Source organism: Prionailurus viverrinus, chromosome B3, assembly GCF_022837055.1.
Source record: "Prionailurus viverrinus isolate Anna chromosome B3, UM_Priviv_1.0, whole genome shotgun sequence".
Classification (NCBI taxonomy): Eukaryota; Metazoa; Chordata; class Mammalia; order Carnivora; family Felidae; genus Prionailurus; species Prionailurus viverrinus.
This window is the reverse complement of record NC_062566.1, coordinates 134841512-134863529: the sequence shown is the minus strand read 5'-3', so window position 1 is coordinate 134863529 and position 22018 is coordinate 134841512. Positions and strand designations below refer to the sequence as shown.

General features: G+C 38.3%; 1 protein-coding gene across 8 annotated transcripts in view; it reads right to left on the bottom strand.

Annotated features, from left to right (window-relative positions):
- Positions 1-3505: 3505 nt before the first annotated feature.
- PAPOLA (poly(A) polymerase alpha) overlaps positions 3506-22018 on the bottom strand; it is a 62068-nt gene continuing 43555 nt past the window's right edge. For 3 of the 8 annotated variants that reach the window (XM_047864345.1, XM_047864342.1, XM_047864340.1), the window contains exons 17-22: positions 17728-17870; positions 14035-14135; positions 13586-13806; positions 9687-9749; positions 7739-7813; positions 3506-5692 (exon numbers count right to left, since the gene is read on the bottom strand). In XM_047864345.1, coding sequence (XP_047720301.1) covers positions 5597-5692; positions 7739-7813; positions 9687-9749; positions 13586-13806; positions 14035-14135; positions 17728-17870 — 699 coding nt within the window. In that variant the 3' untranslated portion in view covers positions 3506-5596. The remainder of the gene's footprint in view (positions 5693-7738; positions 7814-9686; positions 9750-13585; positions 13807-14034; positions 14136-17727; positions 17871-22018) is intronic. The other 5 variants (XM_047864341.1, XM_047864344.1, XM_047864343.1 and 2 more) reach the window with 5 other exon arrangements.

The following is a 22018-nucleotide window of genomic DNA, read 5'->3' as shown; positions in this document are numbered from 1 at the left end:
CAGATTTCTGGAAATCACATAGCACCAGGCACCACACAGTGTGAAAGTTTGTAAGGAGGGTGTCGTGCCAAGAGAGAGACAGCATCCACAAGGAACAGGCACAAAGTTGGGACATTTTGCATTATTACAGTAAAATACATATACCTACTTTCTTATGCCTGAAATCTGAAAAGAACCCAGACACCCACATATGCATGTATATATGGGGATGCAGAGGGGAACAGCCGTGGCACGAGATCATTTTACTCCCCAGAAATAACTCTTATTTTGCACTGACATAAGTCTTCTTAAAGGAAAAATTGTTTAAAAAAAATGTTTCAACGATCTTAGGGACTCTGACATTATTAGAAAACACAAAGACTGAACTAACTGCAATGAGCTGTAAGAAACCCATAAAACTAAAATTCTTGAATTATTCAAAATACGTATTTTCAGATTGAAATCTGTTGAATCAGAAAATAGCATCATACAAATTAATTAAAAGAAATGCTTCTAAAGGGCTTACAAAGTATTTCTGAGAAAGAGATTTAAAAAAAAAAAAATCAGGTCATAATCACGTGACTGACATGAAATTAAAAACATCCACTTTAGGTGAGAACAGAGTATACGGTCTGGATACTTCCAAATACTGAGATTCAGGAGACTTACACGAGGTGATGCGTTGTCACTTTAACTGTTAATTACATTATACTCAGCCTGAGACTTAAACCTTAAACTTAATGGCTTTCTCGTTAATCTATTTCAAACCATCGATGCAGCAGTTTGAAAAATATTCAACTACCGATAAAACAATGGGTATGAAATGTACCGAAGGGCTAGGATACTATGTAACTGAATCTATACTGTTCCAAATAATGTGTTTTTGCTGTGGTAGGTCTCAGGTAGGCCTTATGGCTGTGGGGTCTGTGCTCAGCTGGGAAAAAGAACTCTGCTAAGTCCAAGCGTCAGTGGCAAGTTCAAGCCCAGGGTCAATCAGCTCAGGGGCTTCTAGCCCCTGGCTGTTTATTTCACAATGTAAAACAAAACCCACACATTCGGAGGCTTTCTCTGGTCAATTCTGGCACCTCAGAAAGCAGGAGTGTGGAAGGTGCAGCATAAATCCATTGTCCCGACTAAAAAATAACACAGGTAAACAGAAACTCTAAGTGGGGTGGCAAGGAGAAAACAATTTTTGATTAAGGGATTATCCTGTACCTTAGAAATGTAGCAAAAAATGTAAAGCTTCTATTAAAGCACACAACAGATTTCTATTTTTCACTTCGAAAGATGACCCATTTCCCATCCTATGAGGGCAGCATATAGATACCCAGAACAGAAGGAAAGGGAATGCAGTGCCTCATTTAAAAGTTCACATTTTAAACAGCTGGTTAAGCTCTAAGCCCTCAACAACACTCTGCCCTGTCGATAGGATTTTTCGCTTTCTGAGAATGGGAAGCCTTTAAAGAAGGTTCACTGTGGAAAAAAAAGCAGAGGAGCCAAAATTACCACCTTTCACCCGCATGTGATCTTTCTGAAATGTGAACCTGAGCACAGCCTTAATTCTACATTTTCAAGGAAAGGCCTGTGAACTAGGAGATGGCGGGGGGGGGGGGGGGGGGGGGGGGGGGGGGGGGGGCGGGGGCGGGCGGGCAGGAAGTGTGCTTCAAACTCCATCCCTGTCGATAAAATCATATACGCTTGGTCGCCAATCAGCTGCAGTGATGTCCACAGGCCCCGGAGACAAAAGTGTGTCTCTGAGGAAGAGGAACAGAAGCTGAAGACTCCCAAGTACACGAAATCACTTCTAGGATGAAGTATATACAACCACTTGTAAAATACACGGCTCAGAAATACTGATGCCAATAGAGCCACATAAAATGTCGCGAGAATGTTTCAACTGGTACGTACAGAGAAAGGATGAATAAATGGATCAGACCGATACAAAAAACACACTGCGCAGAATTAAACAGGCCACTTGTCACGGTATGACTGAAAGTCACGTTTATTACAGAGCACACTTAACACCTCAGGTACCAAGTTCAGGTCTAAGTGAAGACAGCATCCATTTGTGATTCTGGTTTGAAGAAAAACTACCAGGAAAGGAGTAAGGTGGAGAATTTAAAACAAAGCATGCAATTCAGGCTAAAAGCAACTAATTTTCCTTGTGCTGTTCTTTTATAAGAATTAAAATAGGCAAAAATCTATCCACAAGGTTATTCAATGCCTTTTTAGAGAAACCGTTTCTCTTTTTGGGCAAATGCATTTAAGTGCACAGGCAGTTAGTACTCCCAGGGCTCGGTCTACAAGCTTGTGTATATTAACGATTTGCCCTTTCATACACCAATTGCTACTTGGAGCTGCTGATCACTTATTGCCACCCTGACTGCAGCCAGAACTAATACTACGCAGAGAGCTCTAAAACATTTTTCTGTGTGGAGAAAAACACAGAGGTGTTAATTAGAAAAATACAAACTTTATTCCAGAATATACCCAGAGCCACAAAACACAACTTTCAAGTATTTTGCTAATTCAGCAAGATGCATGAAAAGCCCAAAGACCACGTAGGTGACCAAAGTCAGAAAGTGTGATATTCAGTCCCATGTTTAAGTGTCTGTCTAGGTAGAAGAAGTGCAGCAAGTTCAATTCTGTAGGTGTGAACAACGGAGTTAAGGATAATTTTTACAGTATTTTCCCTTTTACTGAACAGCCCCGGAAGTTTAATAAGAAGTTATCCCGTGTTGCCGTCGTAAATTGTTATACACACACATAAGATGTATAGATGTATATAATAAAGGTATAAGGATGTGGAATTTCAGGAACGAAATACACACAAATGCGTGTCCGGGAGAACAACGGCTTTTACCTCGGGAGGTCCGCCCCTCCCCTAGAAGCACTTAAGATGGCCATACTCAAGGGCGGGCCACTACAAACATACGAAGCAGTTCCCTCTTACCCCACGACTTCAGTATGCAACGTTGAGCATTTGGGGGGGGGTTAAGAGAAGCAGTATCTGGTTTGGGTTTAGTAAAACGAGAAACAGGAGATCTCAGCTGGTTGTGGGCTAGAATCCTCAAGTCACTGAAAAACAACAGCGCCACCTGCTGACACGAGAGACAGAGGACGGATCGCATGGAACACCAACAGCTCTGGAAAAGAAACGCATCAGCAGTACACGGTCCACACGATTGAGACAAATATGCAGAAGAGGTATAGTGTCTACGTACACAAATACTGTAGCCAGTGGGGCAGCTGAGAGTGAATTAATAGTAACTATATTCACATTTTCCTCCTTATAATGATCACGTATAGGAAAAATACTGATTATATAAGGTACCGATCATTACTAGACTGCCACTGCTAAGCATACGTTAACAAGAAGCAAATCCTTTGTCAAGGTAACCTAAGTAAACTCCTTTGCCAATCTTCGCTGACAGCCGTCCCATAAAGTTGTAAGTATAACCAATGTATCGCTGAAAAAACAAAAGAAATCAAGTCAGTCCGAAGAAACCAGCCAACTGTGGGATTGTGCTGTTTTTTTTTTTTATTGTGTTTTCAATGGAGAAATACATCATCTGTTTACAAAATAGCTCTTGAAAAATACAAGGAGTACAGATACTATAAAACAAAGCAAACTCCAGTCATGAGACACTACATACATCATGCGAAAGCAACAGTCTGATCTCCAGGTTATGAAAACTAGAATTAAAAAGTCACTACACAGAAAAGGTCCAAGTTTCCAGCTTGGCAAAACTTGGGTGCAGTTACATGAAACGTTTAATAAACTGAATTGTTTTCCCCCGATGTGTAAACAAAATGACAAGACTAAATCTGTGCCTGGCAATTTCAGTCTAACTCTGAAGCTACACAAAACACACAGACACCTTGTACACTTCACCTGTTAGCATGACCATCTTTTTTTTTTTTTTTTTTTTCCTTAGGTGGCGGGAGGAAGGGCAAGGTGACTGTGCGGAGCGAAGATGTGGGAAGCGGAAACACGGTCTACTAGACGTTATAAGGTACGGTGAAAAGAAAGCCTCCATTAATGCATAGCCTAAGGGGAAAGACTACACTCCAACTTTGGAAAATTAATTTAGAAGGATAGGGGAAGAGTTTAAGTAACTGCAGTTTAACATGAAAAATGCACATGTGATAGAATGGAGCACAATGGAAGATTCATAAAACATGCTCATCAGAAAAATCTGTTAGGTTTGCTTTGTCCAGATTAAGAAAAGTGTAACTAAGTTTATCAACATCTGGCATCCCTCATACTTCGTGAAGACGGATATTCTGCTGCTTAATTATGAGGATTGATTTTCTTTAAAGAAAGGAGTTCCTAATCTACTGATCGGATGAGACAAAATGAAAAAGGAGTAGAGGGCTGACTAGATGCCAAGTGCTTGCTAGAAATGATTTTTAAAATGTTTCTCCATGTAAAATTTACTGACAAATTTCGGTCAACCATTTAAAAATAAAAATTAGGTTAAAATTCTTGGAGAAAATGCCTTTTTGCCCACATGTCTAAAATTGAAAATCAACTTCACTACAGAGAAGAGTTCCGTGGAGTGTACAAAATTCCGCATACTCAGAGATCAAATGGCCTTCCGAGACAGGTCGTCACAGTCCACAGGCATGACTTCTAGTCACCCTCAAGTCTCAGCCACGGGACCAAAATTTAGTGTTCTGTGCCATGTGGCCACAGGATCATTGGTTTCACATCATGGCTTAAGAAAATACTGGCATTTTGTTTTTTATGAAATCAAGTTCTACCTTACTGCGTACAAGCAGAAAGGGAAAAGAAAAGGGGCGGGGAGCAAAAAGCTTTGTTTCAAAGACAAACAGGTTGAAGGCAAAAGAAACGTGGAGCTTTAACAAGCTCAAAGAAACACAGTCGCTGGCTGATCGCTGATTTGTATGCACTCTGAACAATTCTATAAATAAAACCAATAGATCATTTCTTAATCATGAGCCCATCAAAACCAACTATTTCCTAATTATTCTCTCCATGTCAAATATATACCCTAGGATTGACATTTCATTTGTAAGGGTTCCAGCTCCCGCACAGGGACTGAACGAGACGTGCTCTTACCCTTTCCCTCAAGTAGAACAGGATACCGCTGCACGACAGTATCCAGTTTGCAGACTAATGGTAAAGGAAAGTTTTCAGGAAAAAAATGAAAATCCATCAAGCCGAAAATCTAAAATCAGTTCTCCTTTCTAATAAAAAAATTACATAAAAGTGCATCATCGAACAAGGAATTCTTATGCCAGTTTGTATTGCAAATTTTCCAAACAATGCATCAAACATAAACCCAATCCAGATGTCAATCATGGATACAAATATAGCTTGAGGTGTTTTTTTTTTCTTTTTTTTAAAGGCAGTAATTTTTTGAAATCGTTAATGTAACTGTTGCTAACACAATAATAATAGTACTCCTGGCTTCACATACTAACCTGGACTTCCGATCAAGTGCTGATTAGCCCAGTAAGGGAGGTCACAAAAAAAACCTAAATCCATTTTCAGTCATGTCTAGTCTTGTACCCTCCATTCTCCTTTTTTAGCATTTGAAGACAACAGGTTGAGTTGGCAGATATTGTTTATGGACCCCTGAGGTTGTTTTTACCGATTCAATCTCAGTTTTATTGAATTCTTGATAACAGGAATAGGATTTGCAGGGAGAGCAGGGATATCAGAAAGGTCTGTACTGGATGTTTTCTGAGAACGAAAGCAAAGAACACAACATTGTTCAAAGCACTGTAACTTAAAAACGAGATTTACTTTCCACTGCTTTACTTTCTAAGAAATGGATGGGACCTTACCATAGACGTATTAAACATTTTAAGAAAAACAAAAATGAGGTGCAAATAAACACGACTATTACTGTGAAATGATTTGTTCCACACGTGTAGAAATTTTCAAATAATAAAGGAGGCATATTTTAGCAATACACAGAAAACTCCTAAGTAATTTAAAACACAGATTTATAAACACGCTGCTCTCAGAATGACCTGTCATATCGTTATTAAATTCACGTTGAACTATATTTACTCGCAACAGCACTAAGAGCTGTAGCATTAACTGGTATTGGAGCACCCCCATGTGGGAGAACACTTAAAATTCACCTTCTACACAGGAGCAGCAGTTACCGGTCAATCTATCATTTTCTGACCGTAAAAATTGTAAAAATCGTAAAAATCGATACAGCTGAGCCAGAATTTAATTACTCTAAATTTTAGCAAAGTTTCATGTCAAAAAAGGATTAAATCACAAGCCTCTGTTAACATTCAAAAACAGAGATAAATGTTTAAGTGTCTTATTATGGGAAATTCCAGGCATCCACACAAGCAGAGCACGTTAGCTGATGAATCCCCACTTGGCCGTTACCTTCGCCGGCGGCCCAACCAGAGCCAACCACCCACCTTCACCCCCAGCTTACTTGGAAGCAGATCCCAGAGATCCTAACATTTTGTATTTCAAGTTTATCTCAAAGCAGTAAGGGCTCTTTGTTACACACAGCTACGACATTATAATCCTCTCCCCAGAAAGACAGACACCGCTTCTATTACCAAATAAAGGGATGTTCTTCCTTGTCATCTACACAATCACTCTTTTTATAACTGGGTGTTTTCTCTCTCAATGGCTCTAGGAATGTTTACATTAGAATGTAAGTTTTACTCCCTCCTAAATATACCCAAAAAGGCAAACACCCACGAGTACTGATCACGATAGGGATGAACTTATCGGTAAGGCACAACTATGAGAACCGTTCTCCAGAGTAGTGCGGCAGAGGCCAAAAGACATGCAAATTGCATCCCAGGAGTTCACGACTGCTGAACAGCTTTGTCCACGGATCAGTACCAAGCACATTTCCTAATGCTGTTTTAGTTACTTCCTCCACCCCGACTTTTTATTAGATAAAAGTTATGGAAATTAAAAGACATTCCAGAAAGTGAACACGACGGTTCTCTCTTTAGAGGCTATGAGGGCTAATGGTCAGCAAAAACACATTTTAACATTATCACGTTAAAATAACCCCGAACCTCACAAAGCAGCGAAATACCACTGCCTCAGCTCAGCAGCTTTGCTGTGAGCAACACCGACCTCCCGAGGGTCACCAGCTCAGTGTGCACGTAAAGAAAATATTTACTTCGTGTCAGAGCGTGACCTAGACGTTGAAGTAGAATCAATCTGAACAACTGTTTCACAAACAAAATGAAGGTTCCCAAATCACTATTTAAAAAAAGATTCCAGGTGCCTACTGTATGCAAGGGACTGCCACGGAGAGAATTTCTAGGACAAATGAAAAAATAATTTTAAAGAATTATGGGTTACATTAAATTAATAATTGAAAATCAGAAGTAAAATGTGAGACAGAAACACATTTTAAAAATAAAAAAAATTAAAAAAAAAAACTTATCAACCTCACAAAAAGATCCACAAAGAATGGTTTTCGGTTCTACCGTAATTTAAAATTCACTCTGACCTATAAAGAAAACCTCTGTAAGAATACTGCATCCTGTGACTACTGAGGATTTAAATGATTTGCAGTATCAAATAATACACAGAGGGAGGAGTCGGCATCTGGACAGTGCAAAGAAACGGTCCCATTAAATCCAGTGCTCTAGCTTTATACTACGATACAAGTAGTTACTGTCACAAAGATAGTCTTAAGGGTCTTTGGCATATGCTCATTTTAGTTCATTATACCCCACTAATCTTAACAACATTTATAAAACTCTCCTTGCTTTTTGCACTTAGTACCTGAGAGGCCAACAGAGAAGCCGCTGTCTGAATAGTTTCTGATTGAGCTGTACTTGTCTCTGTATCGAGTTGTTCCTGTGAGACAAAGAGGACGGGGGAGGAAAGAGACTTAAAAAAGAATAAAAGAACATAACTGGGTTTGGTGGCTAATAAAGAAGACAAATTGGAAGACAAGAGGGTCAAGAGAAAGATGGGACTACATTACAAACTCATCTAGTAAGCCTCGCCGTAGGCTCCTTCATCATTTCAGATACACATAAATTTCTACTTGCCTACTTAAATTCTATAGGCATGGTCAAAATCTCTCATGACTTTCCAACTACCTCCAACTTGGACATCTGAAGAAAATAATCACTAAAGATGCACACAGGCACATTATGAAATGTTGCCCAGACAGTAATTAACATAATACAAACCCAAGCTCTTAGCTATGTGAAAAAAACCCAGTTACTATTATTAAATAAAATTACCCAAAAGGACAAAAACTGCTCCCACACCTTTAATTAAAAGTAAAAAAAAAAAGTCCCTAAAACATTTCTCTCTCTCTCTGTTTTTTTTGGTTTTTTTTTTTGTTTTTGGTTTCTCCTCCCCTCCTCAATAATCAATGCACTGATCTACTGTATTATCAGAAAAGACAGGGCGAACCATGTCATTCCTCTGAACTTTTTTAAAGGTGTGCACAAAGCAAAATAATACATATATACACAAAGATGAAAATAAACATAAATATTTGAATTTCTACAAAACAACATATACAAAAAAACAATGAAATGGCAATTTTCTCTTACGAAACAGAAAGGGGTAAACAGGGTGTAGGTAACAGAAATGGAAGAAGTGCAGGCTTTCTGAAGGACAAACTGGCAAAATGTTGTCTTAAAAGTAAGTGTATGATCTGCCTCAGTAATTCCTTTCGTTAATTTATTCTAATAAACATAAATGGATGCCAGGTATTTAGCTACAGTCAATATGACAATAGAAAAGAGCAACTTTTTTTTTTTTTTTAACAGAAACAATCGCTAAAAATAGGGAACTGGTTGAATAAAATATAGTAATGGCTTTGAGACAGCATTTGAGACAAGCTTTGAGACAGCATTAACAGCCGTTAATATTTTGTGAATTATGTAATCACAGGAATAGTTTTTCCTGGCTTACAGAGTAAAGGTTGGAAGGTAGAAGGCACTGGCACGTATGCCCAAATAAATTCTATAAAGACATCAAAAGAACACACGCTAAAATATCAATTATGGGAATAATTTGGGGAAAGTATTTCCAAATTTTCTACAATACAAGGAAAAAGTTAAAAGCCTTCAGTACATTCCAATTTCAAAAAAAAAAAGACGTTCAAAGTCTAATGTGGCTTGGCTAAACCACTCTCTCTCACCTCATCTACCTCGCCTCAAGCCCCACGCACCCCAGAAGGCTCAGGCTAAAACGTTCTGCCAAAGACATTCTCTAAACGCACACACCCCCATCGTGAAATGACCTTCTCACTTCTCGTCATGCCCCCAATCCTATATACCCTTCAAGAACCGCCTCAAACACTTCATACGAAGCCTCTTGCCCACCGTTCCTGCCCTCCTGCCCTCCCCACGCCTGCAGTTTCCATTACTTTGATCTTCTCTGGTAATGTGATTAGTTGCATCTACCTCCTATCTTCTCTGCTTGATTATAAGTTCTTTTAAAGGTACCGAACATGTCTCACTCATCCTGCTGTTCCACTCAGGGTCCACCCAGATTACTGTGCCTTCAGTAAGGAGCTCACACATTTGAGAAATTCAATTTCAGCACTATAAATTAACATTCAAAAGGGACAAACACTTCTCTAAAAACAATACTGCAAACAACCTAAAGCCTACAGAACAAAAGACAGTACAATATTCTAGAGACATTTTTAGCACATCTTCTGTACTCTTAATCGTGTATGTATTCCAAGGCTAAATTAATATACCTTTGTTTCTGTTTTATCATGTCCACTCAAAGCAAGACAGTTAGCATCTTCGCTTGTTTCATCCTGTTTTTGAAAAAAAAAGCTTTATTCTCTAAAATGAAAAATTTAGATTACTTGCCAATCAATGCTTTAATTGATAAAAAAAATTTAATTTTTTAAAATTCAAATAAATTATAAATTATAAAATAAATTATAAAATAATTCAACCTGTAAGATCAATTATGGCCTTAAAATAGATCACTCGCTCACTTGAAAAAAAATTTTAATGTAACATACTTAATTTGGCTTCAGTATCTTCCAAACTTAAAAAGAATACGAAGAAAACTGTTACTGTTGATCAATACCACCTAAGTACATTCCCCAAAACCACGAGTTTCAGAAAATATTTTTTGTAAGGAAGAGAAAAAAAAGAGTTCTTTGATCAAATAATTTACAAACTTGAACACTATCACACCACCTCCGCCCCCTTTTTAGGAGATTCACGCATATATTGGCACATAAAAGATTCTGAGAAGTTCAAGAAGGAATACCGCTTTAGCTTTCCCAAACTTAATTAACCACACAATCCCCCTGGCTTAGTAAAACTTATTAACATCCTGAAGAAGAGTGCTCTCTTCTGGTCTTAATTTTTTAATTTATTATAATTCTATTCAAAACCAACTCGTTTTTGGTAAAGGAGGGAAAGAAGGAGTCAAAAGTTACTGTACTTTCCCGTTCCTGCAGTCACTTGCAATTAATGTCACTTTCTTAAGAAAAACTATTTTTTAACACTAACTTCTCTGCTGTATTTACTGGCCGAACTTTTAATTTTAAATGTGGCTTTAAAACAAGACATAGAAACCACAGAGTTTCTATGAGTGGGAGAGATTTAACAACAATATAAACCAATTCCAATAAGGACCTTATCTGCATCCTGCAAACATTACAAACTTAAAGAACAGTAATGTGTCACAACTGGGCAAATTTCAACACTGACTGGATATGTTAACACTTCAGAATTATTGCTAATATTGGCAACTATACTGGTGTGTGTGTGTGTGTGTGTGTGTGTGTGTGTGTGTGTGTGTGTGTACACATACAAATACATGCACACATGTGGTAATAATATACTGTAGTTGTGTTTTTAGATATCTTGACCTTTACTATACACAGAAATATTTCTGGCTGAAATGATATGCCTGGGATTTGCCTCATAACAATGGGAAAGGAATCAGATGTGTGGATGAAGAGGGCTGGCCATGAGGTGCTCAACTGCCGAAGCTAAGTGATATAAACAGGACTGTTCATTGTAATTTTGTTCATGTTTGAAATTTTCCGTAAGTTTAAAAATACATATATAGCATCACTGAACCATATAATCTGGGTCAAACATTTTTCTATTTTTATCTTACATTCCATTCTTACCATTTATATGTATTTGTAAAGCCTTTGCATATGATGTAAATTAAGCAGACGTAAACTCCCTGACAATTCCTGAAACCCTCCCGTCTCAATGCATGTTAGTATACTATTAAGACCTGTGGTTTCCTTCTGGTTTGCTAAAATTTCTAATATCAAGTACTCACTAACAGAGAATAAAACACCCGGTTTAGGAGAGCTTCAAAATTAGTATATTCATAACAATCCTCTGCTTTAGCACCCTGAGACTTAGCCCTGGGTTCTAATCCCAACTCTGACTTTCATTAGCTTTATAACCGGAAAAGCCACTGAAACTCAAGTTCCTCTTCCAGGAAATGAGATCAGTCTAGGAGATAACCTAAGATCTCTTTTATATTGTAAAATTGTTTTTGTTAGTCAACTCCATGGAGTTTCCATAAGCAAAACCTAGACTGTGAGAAAACCTAAGAAAACAAAACAAAAACAAAAACCAAAAACTGCAAGGAAAAAAGGGAGGGAAATCTGTATTTTAAAAAATACTTAAGGGACATCATTCAATAGCTACACAGAGATCTTACTTAGTTCCAGACTGGAACAAATAAAGACTTTTAAAGAAAAAAAAAAAAAAAAAAAAAAAAAAATCAATGATGATGCAATCAGGGGCACGTGAGCACTGACTAGATATACGGTATTAATGAATTTCATTTTTCTAAGCGGGTTAGGTTTATTTTGTTTAAGCTGTTTTTTGTAATCCTTACCTTTTAGAGGATTTTAAAAATACTACTGAAATGACAGGATGTCTGGATTTTGAATCTAAATAACCCAAGTACAAAGGGAAATGGAAAAGGATGAAGAATTAAGGGTATAGGAACAGGCAGAGTCCCTTATACCTGAAGCCACATAATGGGCACATGAAATGATTCTCTTGGGTACGTATTTAGAATTTTCCATACCAAGTGCGATAATTCTATATTCCTACTGCCTCTCTAACTAGACAGGAAGCATGAGTGTTTTCTACCAAGGTAAGTGCAAACCGAAGTACAAACACTGTGCCAAGACACAGGGAGTCAGAGCTCTCAGGGAGCCATTAAAAGAATTAAACCATTAACAGTAAGGGCACAGAATGAGCAGGCATCTAGAGTTATGCTTAATATACTTTACTAAGATAAAAGGAAACATGAATTCTGAAATGCTCTGCCAACTGCAAACAAGCACCAACAGACAGAATGTGGAGCGACCAGAACTGGCACATTTTCAGGTTGCTGCACGACAGTCCTGGAGCACTCGGGCTTTCCTGAAAAGATTCCAGGGCCTACCCCCGGAATCTCTGATTCAGGGTATCGGAAGGCCTCCATAAAATCTATACCAGGAGGGGGGAAAAAACACTGAAAAATTCTGATGTACAACCAACACCGAAAATCACTGCCTTAAGAAGTAAGTATGCAGATGGGTTTTCGGAATGCGTGTTTTAAGATAGGATATAATATATTCACTCTTCATTTAGCATCATTAGGGTGACAAAATTCATCACATTATTCATATTTACTTAATAATGACTATTTCAAAAAGAAAAAAAAAACAAAAACCTAAAACAAAAGGTTTCAGAGTAAGCTGGGGAAGAGAACACTTACAAATTAGAGACAATCATTTTTCACTAGTACAGATTAAAACATTCCCATGAGAAAATCCAGATTTCCCCCCCCCCCCACCCCACTCCTCCATCTAAAGAAACTTTGGTGAAATGAGTAAACTCCTAAGTAACAACTTATCAGCCAAAAGTCACAATGAAATTGGGAGTTTCTGGAGTGTCACCTCTGGGGGCAGTGATGACTTGTCTCGCTAATAGCAAAACAACAAGAGAGTGACTCCAGGGAGCAACAAAATTGTGTAACAAGGCTACTTACTTCTATTTCATATTTTCAGACCCACACCAAAACAATGTGCACTTCAATGGTTTTCCTAAACGGAGACCCTGACAAGGTAAACTGGCCACTTATAAGAAAATGAGAGTACTGCTAGAAAATTTCCTGAAGGTTAGAGGAAGTAGTCATCCAAGGTCTCAAAGTTAATCGGACTTGGCAACTTTTGGTTACTCATGCACTAAGAATTCCCTGAAAACCTCTCAAATTTAGTAACCCTATAATCCTGAGTACAGTGTAAGAACCTCCAAACCCCATTTCAATCACAGAACTGTGTCCAAAGGCGCTATCGAAGGATTAGCGCACGTAAAAGATAGAGTTACCAGAGAATAATAAATGAGGATGACTGACGTGGAAGCCCATGCTACACTGTATTATGGACGAGACAAGCTACTTGTAAATGAGAGGCACAGCTTTATGGAAGAGGTTGTCACTGGGAGGAGTAGGAAGGGTGAAGAGAGACTATGGCCCTAAAGTGCTATGTAAAGATTTTCTAAAGCATCCTTCCTTGCTGCTTCTCAATTTTGGCTCACAAAGATTTTCTTCCACTGGATTTTAAAATACGCAGGCTGGTATTCCCATGGCTAACTAATATATAGATACCTCTTCTGTTTTGGTTTTCTTGGGGCTCTCTTCTTTATGAGGTGAGGATGTCCTCTTGACTCCTACTATAGGATTAGGTATTTTTGTTGCTGCATTTCCTGAAGGTCTAGGTGGTGGGTTTACCAGACGTGTTGAAGAAACAACTCTGGAGACTGTAGGCTTTGGTGGTGGTGAAATGGCTGGCTGTGTGGCAGTTTGAGGAATGCTTTCACTCGATGTACCTAAGAAGGTCAAGTACATGAACACACAAAAATTACAATAAATCATATTAACAGCAAGGTACAAGTAAAGCTTTATTTAGGTCTCTGAATTTTATTTCGCTATTATACGACAGTGTCAAACAACTGAATTCAGGCAACTTAATCAACAAATAAAGCCATCTTGCAAAACGAAGGATAAAACCAAATACAGTGTAAATATTCTCAAGCCTGTCAACCCCATCACCTTACCCCCTGAGCTTTCACTGGAATTTACTTGTGGCACAGAAACTTCAGTAGCCTGTATGTTGGTCACAGATGCTGCTGTTACAGCTGGAGCAGGACTGTTTCTGCTAAAAGAAAGAAAAGAAAGAAAAGAAAGAAAAGAAAGAAAAGAAAGAAAAGAAAGAAAAGAAAGAAAGAAAGAAAGAAAGAGAAACAAAACAGTGAAATATAAAATAAAATTCCATAACAAAATTTAATATGTGAAGTTATTTTCTAAAGGAAATGATTCTTTAGTTTTACTTCTACATATACATCAGTAACTGACTTTGATAAAATGTAGCCAACAACCAAAAGCACACAGACATTCTAGAGCAGTGCTGCCCCACAGAACTCTTAGAGCTGTGCTGTCCATTACGGTAATCACTGTTCACATGTAGCTACTCTGCACTTGAAACATGGCTGGCAAAACAAGGAATAATTTTATATGATTTTAATAAATTTAAATCTCTACTTGTGGCTAGTGACTAGCATATTAGATAGGACAGTTCTTTTTTTAATGTTTATTTTTGAGAGAGACAGAGAGAGAGCGCGCGAGAGCGAGAGGCAGAGAGAGGAGACACCGAATCCAAAGCAGGCTCCAGGCCCCAAGCTGCCAGTACAGAACCTGACACGGGCTCACACTTAACAAACCACGGGATCATGACCTGAGCCGAAGTCGGACCCTTAACCAACTAAGCCACCCAGGTGCCCCTAGACAGGGTAGTTTTAAACAACAACAACAAAAAACCTGATCGTATCTGATTTGGGGAAACAGACTTAACTGATGTGGGGTATAAGAAAACTCTGTCAAACGCTATAAATAAGAAATTTCTTATTTCTACCTTTCTACAAAGGTAGAAACTTTGTAGTTTCTGCTTACAAAATCTAAGGGTTCATAACACCCTAAAAGACCACCCAGTGACCCAGATAAACAACAAAGGCTTTCAAAGCCATCCCTCCTCTTCTAGGTTCTGGATCCCACTGCCTCCTGTCATCTCAGCAAACTCAAACCCTTCATCCTTTGCTTTCCTATCTCTTCAACTTTTCTGTCTCAAACCAATCCTATCGTAGTTAAATAATCTCATTTTAATTACTCCCCCCCCCCCCCCCCCCCCCGCCCCGCGAAGAAAAACCAAAGCACAAAGTCCTCTGTAAAGGCTGTCACTCTCTCTGCCAACCGTGGAACAACGACGCCAGGACAAGGTGGCAACACAAAAGGACTTTGTGTTTCAGTGCCTGCATGACATTCAGGTGCAACCAGAGCAGTCAGCTCACTAAAGCTCTGGAGAGTTCACCGGTACAGGGAAGCCCAGACATCAACAAGCACAGGGGTTCCCCGTCCCCCCTTCCCCCCACCGAGGAAGACGACAAGGACACAGGACTGTGGAGAGGGCACACACATCTAGTGTCTTAAACAGAAAGGGACAGCTGGCCAGAGAAGCACCACAGATGCAAGAGAAACCCAGAAATAGCTAGCAAAATGGCTAGTGTATAATAAATACTCCAAGTTTGCTAAGCAAATATACAATTATAACTTAAAATCCAGAAGTTACTTACAGAAGATTACTATTATGTAAGAAACTAATATTAAAACTTCTGAAGTTACTTAGTATGTATGCCTATTTACATACATGTGCACAAACTCAAAGTACAAAAGCTTCTATACAAACCCCAAACCTCTTATTAAAACGTCTGCTTCTTTGTGGCGGGGGGGGGGGGGGGGGGGGGAAGAACACTCAAACTTAAAAAAAAGAAAAAAAAATCCCTGGAAATTAAGACTCTACAAATGGGGAAGTGCTTTTAAAACTACAAGATTTAGGGGAGCCTGGGTGGCTCAGTCGGTTAAGCATCCGGCTTTGGCTCAGGTCATCATCTCACAGTCCGTGAGTTCAAGACCCATGTCGGGCTCTGTGCTGACAGCGCAGAGCCCGGAGCCTGCTTCGGATTCTGTGTCTCCCTCTCTCTCTGCCCCTCCCCTGCTCATGCTCTGCCTCTCTCTGTCTCAAAAATAAATAAAAACATTTAAAAAAAAAATTTTTTTTTAAACTACAAGATTTAGAATCCATGTTCGTGCCTGAAGTCTTCAGACTGTGCACAATTAGCCTAAAAACACAGCACGCATTCAAAGGCCAAGAGAAGAAAAGTGACCCTATCTGACTGTACATCTACATCTCCCCTACTGCGTATTTGTCCAAAGAATCATCCTAACCTCCACCTCTGCCATTGGTTGTATTTTAACTAGCAATCCGATATTTAAAACTGCTTCTTAAAATACAAAATATGAAATATAACACGCATTCACAAAACTGCAAGTTTTAAGTATCAACTCATTAATTAACAAAATGATCGGCACAACTAAAAATATTAGCAGCACCTGAGAAGTCTACCATAAACAGCTCACTTTGAAGATACCCTAGTTATTTCCATTAAAACAAACAAAAAAAGACTCTGCAAGGATATACCGTAAGAATTTACAGAAGTAAAAATAAATATGGCTTTTTGTGTTCTAATTTTTGCCACCATAGCCATGTCTTTCTTTCGTAAGAAAAATATTTAGGGGTGCATGGGTGGCTCAGTTGGTTGAGCACCAGACTCTTGATTTCAGCTCAGGTCACGATCTCACAGTTAGTTAGTGGGATCAAGTCCTGTGCTGGGCTCTGTGCTCACAGAGCACAGCCTGCTTGAGATTTTCTCTCTCTCTCTCTCTCTCTCTCTCTCTCTCTCTCTCTCTCTCTGCCCCTCTCCCACTTATATATAAAAAAAAAAGTTTCCTGTAACTTAAACCAGCCCACAGAGATCTTCACCTCCTTCAGGAGACCCCTAATATTTTCATAGATGTGTTCTCCTGCTGCACATATAGAAGCAGCTCCAGGACAGAAAGGTGGTTTTCTCTCTCTTGTCCGTTCTCCTTAGCACACCACACAGTTCACTGAAGGTTAGCAGATATCTCAATACAGCTCCTTCTGGATTAAGTTGGGATTACATCCCACTAAAGCCATCATAAGTTGAAAATATCTTAAGTCGAAAATCTATTTAATACACATAACCAACTACCAAACGTCATAGCTTAGCCTAGCCTACCTTAAACATGCTCGGGACACTTACGTTAGCCTGTAATTGGACAAAACCACCTAACACAAAGCCTACTTTATAATAAAGTGAATATCTCTTGTAATTTACTGAATACTGTACCAAAGGGAAAACAGAATGGTTGCACGGGTGCAGAATGGCTGTCTGGGTACCGGCCGTTGACCCTGTGACTCGGGGCTCTCTGCTGGTGCCAGGCATCGGGGACTATCGTACACAGTATGTTGCTAGTCCCAGAAAGGGTCAAAATTCAAAACGCGAAGCATGGTTCTTCCCGACTTTGTCCTGCTTTTGCACCATTATAAAGTCAAAAAATGTCGAACCACGAAAGTCAGGAACTATCTGTGTCGGAAACTTGAGGGATTACGGCACTAACATTCATTCGTATCTGAATGAAGACATACCTGTTCCAAAAACGGAATACAAGTACGACACAACAGGACAAAAATAATTACTTCCTCCCCAAAATAAGTTTAATTGCTGTTTTTAAAAAAGTCAGAAGATGGGGAAAAATAAACAGATGACTTTAACGAGAGAATCCATCAAATGTGTTTAGTCAACAGCCACTCCACTTCATCCCCTCGTCTGCCTTACCCCTGAGAGCTGCCAGAACTGTTCAATGGACTGGTCTTCATAGCACTAGTAGGTGAAGGCACAGACATGCTGTTGTCACTGTCCATAGACAAGTCGAGGCTGCTGTCATTGAGAGGTGTCAATCTGACACCTTCCGCTGAATGCTGCAAGTAGTAAAATTAAATATTTTTAATTTTATTTTAAATTAAATATTAGATAAATTAAATATTTGAAATATATTTCAAACGTATCTTTATTTTAGCCAGATCTCTGAAACACCAACATCTTTTACTCTGACAAATGATTTCTATTAAAAAGTACAAAGGAATGAGGTCCGGAAAAACCAGAAGTGTCATGCTGACTTACAAGGCAAACATTTGGGAGATGTACACTTGCTGGCCTCCAAGAGGCCTCGGACCACAAGACAGTTCCTCCACGGGAGAAAACAGGAGAAACGGTGCAAAACTAAACGTACACACTGTGCTTAAGACACGCTGCGCACTAAAAAGCACTCTCGTGTGGCAACAGATGGACCTTAAATCAGAGGACTATGAATATACACAGACACACAGACATCTGTATTAGGAAAACAGTCTAGATGATAAACAATACTAGCAACGAGGATCTCTGGTTATAGGGTTTATGAGCAATTTTTAAATCAATTTTTAATTATTCTGAAATGAATATAAAATCGTGTAATTTCAAAAAAATTATCAACTAAGTACAGTGTAGCGCCACTTCTAAACATTTGTAAATAAATGAGCTTCTCTCAAAGCAAGAACTTCTGGTGCTCTGACCGCCAACTTAGAATTTTAACATGATACATCCACTAGTATAAATTTTCCTGTGAAAATAAATTTTGTGAAAGTGAAACCTAATATCCACATGTAAATCCTAATGCTAGTCTTGCTTCTCAAAAATCAAAGCACTCAAAAAGGTTATTTAATATAGGAAAGCCAAAATAAAACTTAAACTATGAATGGTTATATGGGATGAAAATTGATTTCTAAACAACTTAGGTTTCTCTTTCTACAATCAATAGTATTGCAATATCAAATGGAGTTTCTTCAGCTTCTTTTTTTTTCCAGAATACTTTTTAACCTTGGTGCTCATTTACCTACAAGAACATTTTATTGAATTGTTTTTCCTTTCCTTCTTTTTTAAAAAGGTATTATTTATTTATTTTGAGAGAACACGGTCAAGCAGGACAGGGACAGAGCGAGACAGACAGAAAAATCTATTAGCTATTAGCACAGAGCCTGATGCAGGGCTTGAGCTCACAAACCATGAGACCATGACCTGAGCCAAACTCAACAGTCGGATGCTTAACAGACTGTGGCACCCAAGGCACCCTCTACAGAAACATTTTAATGGAAAGGACTGCACTGTTGACAAAAACCCATACACCATTTACGTGCATGTGCATATGTGCGTGTGCTCTCTAGTTACTGATCAAACGGGGAAGATGAGATTTGGCAGAAGGGAGAGGAAGAGAAAGTAATGCCACTTGTTCACGTAGTCAGTTGCGTTGTGAAACAAATCTTCTAATGAGCATCTTTCCTACACAAAAATGCTACCAATTTCACTCTCCACCAAAGATTTGTACAGGAAGTAAATTACACTCAATTCTACAGTTACCTGCCTGACCAGGTGATCAAAATACCTATGAGACAACAGGCCACTGCTGAGGATGATCTGTGAACGTGGAGGTTTTAACTGGTTGGTCTGAACACAAAACGGCTGCTCTGCTTTGCCTCTGTATCCATACCAAATTTGGCAAGAGACTTCAATGCCAAGAAATCATAAAGGTTCTATCGAAACTTTCCAATAAAAGATAAAGACAGAACATACTAAAGAGAGAAACCTAGGTTCAAGTCATGTTGCTTACTCTACAACCTTGGGCAAGTTTTTTAGCCACTCTGTTTCTCCTATAAAAGACATACTTGTAGACTGTTGTAGTATTCAATACAGAAAAACACTTGTACTGTGCTTTGCAAATAGCAGTTTATAAAAGGATGGTATTAGTAAGAGTCTAGAAGAAAAGCTTCATGGATCTAGATTTCTAGATACTTCTAAAAACAAGAAAATACTATTTTACTAGAGGCTAGAAATAATCTAAATGATGTCAAATCAAGGACAGATATAAGCATACCATAGCTATACAAAGAAATACTAAGCAGCCACATAGTATTTGTAATGTAATATAATCTGGATACATAATAAGCACCCAAAGAGGAGGTCACAAAAGGCAAGTATCACCAAAAACCTTTTAAAAATACATATGTACAGGTTACATATGTGCACTGAAAGGTCTATATAGAAATAAAACTGAAATGCTGAAGAGTAGCTGTTACTGGGTGATAAGATTATAGTTAAGCTTCATTTGATAAATACAGTATCTGGACTAAATAATAAATTTCTGATCATTCATAATTCTTTTCAAATTCCAGATGATTATGTGTAAGTCGATAAAACTTTAAGAAGTAGAAAAAAATTTACTTAAACTATACTTTAGTTGCTCCAAGCATCAATGTAGCAGGGTTTTTGGTTTTGGGTTTTGTTTTTTTTTTTTAAAGTAGGCTTCATGCCCAGCCCGGAGCCCAACATGGGCATGAACTTACTACGATACTAACAGCAAGACCTAAGCTGAGATCAAGAGTCCGACACTCAACGAACTGAGCCACCCAGGCACCTCTAGATAGGAATTTTAATTTAAAAGGTAATCTGAACCAAGGGTCCTGGAAAATCTAATTACCTCAGTTATAAATAGCTGTTTTAATGGAAGTAAGCGTTAAAGAACAACAATCTATTTATATTTACATTCACTTCTGAAAATGCGTAAAATGTTTACATATTTTTACACGCAGTAAATACATATTTAAGTGCAGTTGTTTAAACTCATTAATAACACCAAGGGACAATTAGAAGACAAATGTCTGACTTGACACTTTAGTTTAAAAATAAAACTGTTCACTGGTAAACTTTATGTATGCTTTATAACAACTAAACAAATAAAATGGCTTGAAATAACAGAAGTACATTTTATCACTTTCTAGATATTACTTAGTTAACTCATAAAAAAGCATCAGGTTGAGAAGAGAATGACAAGCCGTATAAAGGCTTTACTGTGGTAAGCCATTTTAAAAATGAAAATGCCTTTTACACCTGCATTTTAGACCAAAATAAAAAGGCAAGTAAGTACCTCTGCCCCCAAAGTTATGATAACAACAGAAACAAGTATGAGCTCTCACTATGTGCCAAGCACAGAGTACCTATAATATCCTTACAAAATACCTAACGAGGTAGATGGAAATATTAGCTCCATTTTAGAGAAAAAGTGAATCAAGAACATGACATTTGGTCCAGAATTGGCCCGAGTCTCACAGCTGGGAGGCCGTGAGACCTGAAATCGAGCCAGCTGACCCACCAAGTCTCGTCCTTGGCTCAGATGCTTGTACCATAATAAACGCTATACTCTAAGACACAAAACCTTATGATGCTGAAGCCCTTTGTGTGTTAGCTTCGTCCTCTGTCCCAGCCCCAGCCCCAGATGACCAACCATCACCCTGAAAAGTGGTGGCCATCGTTCTCGAACAGACTTTTCTTTCCTATTCTCTCTTAAAAAATATGTCATTTTACATTTTTAAACTTGCAAACTTTAGATAAAATTATTAAATAGTACATATTCATCTGCATCTAACTAAACATATTAATATCATATAGCTCTAGTCCAATTATTTTCACGGCAGTGTGTTAAGTATTCCGTTACAGAAATAAGCCGTCTATTTTTGAAATCATATAACGTTAAAAATCTAATTGTCATCTCTGCGCTAGAATTCTAATATATTCTCTAGGAGTCCAAACAAGAAAAACACAGCTATAAGTTATTCAACAGGAAGCACCATTCCCAGAACAATAAACTACAAAACATTAATTCTGGTCAGCTCTGCTTGTGATTTTCATACTCTACAACTTAATTTTTAAGCAATATACATATATAATTCTTAACAAAATAAAGCCATTTTTGTAACAAGCCACAGAATTTACTTGATCCACAATTTACCTAATTTGTCTACTTTTTAAAGGAAAAGAAATCAGGTACTGCTATAGGTGGGATAGTAAATGGACAGTAGAAAAATTTGAAAAGAGAATATACGTTTATATCAAATAAGGGTGAAGAAGCATCTCCATGTCTGTGTGAGGTCTGAATCAAGTACATGCAAGAAACTTGACCGGAAGCAAGGTTTCACATAATGGAGCTGCTCCCTAGAACAGATTTTTCACCTGCTGTGATCTACTTCATGTGTGTGAC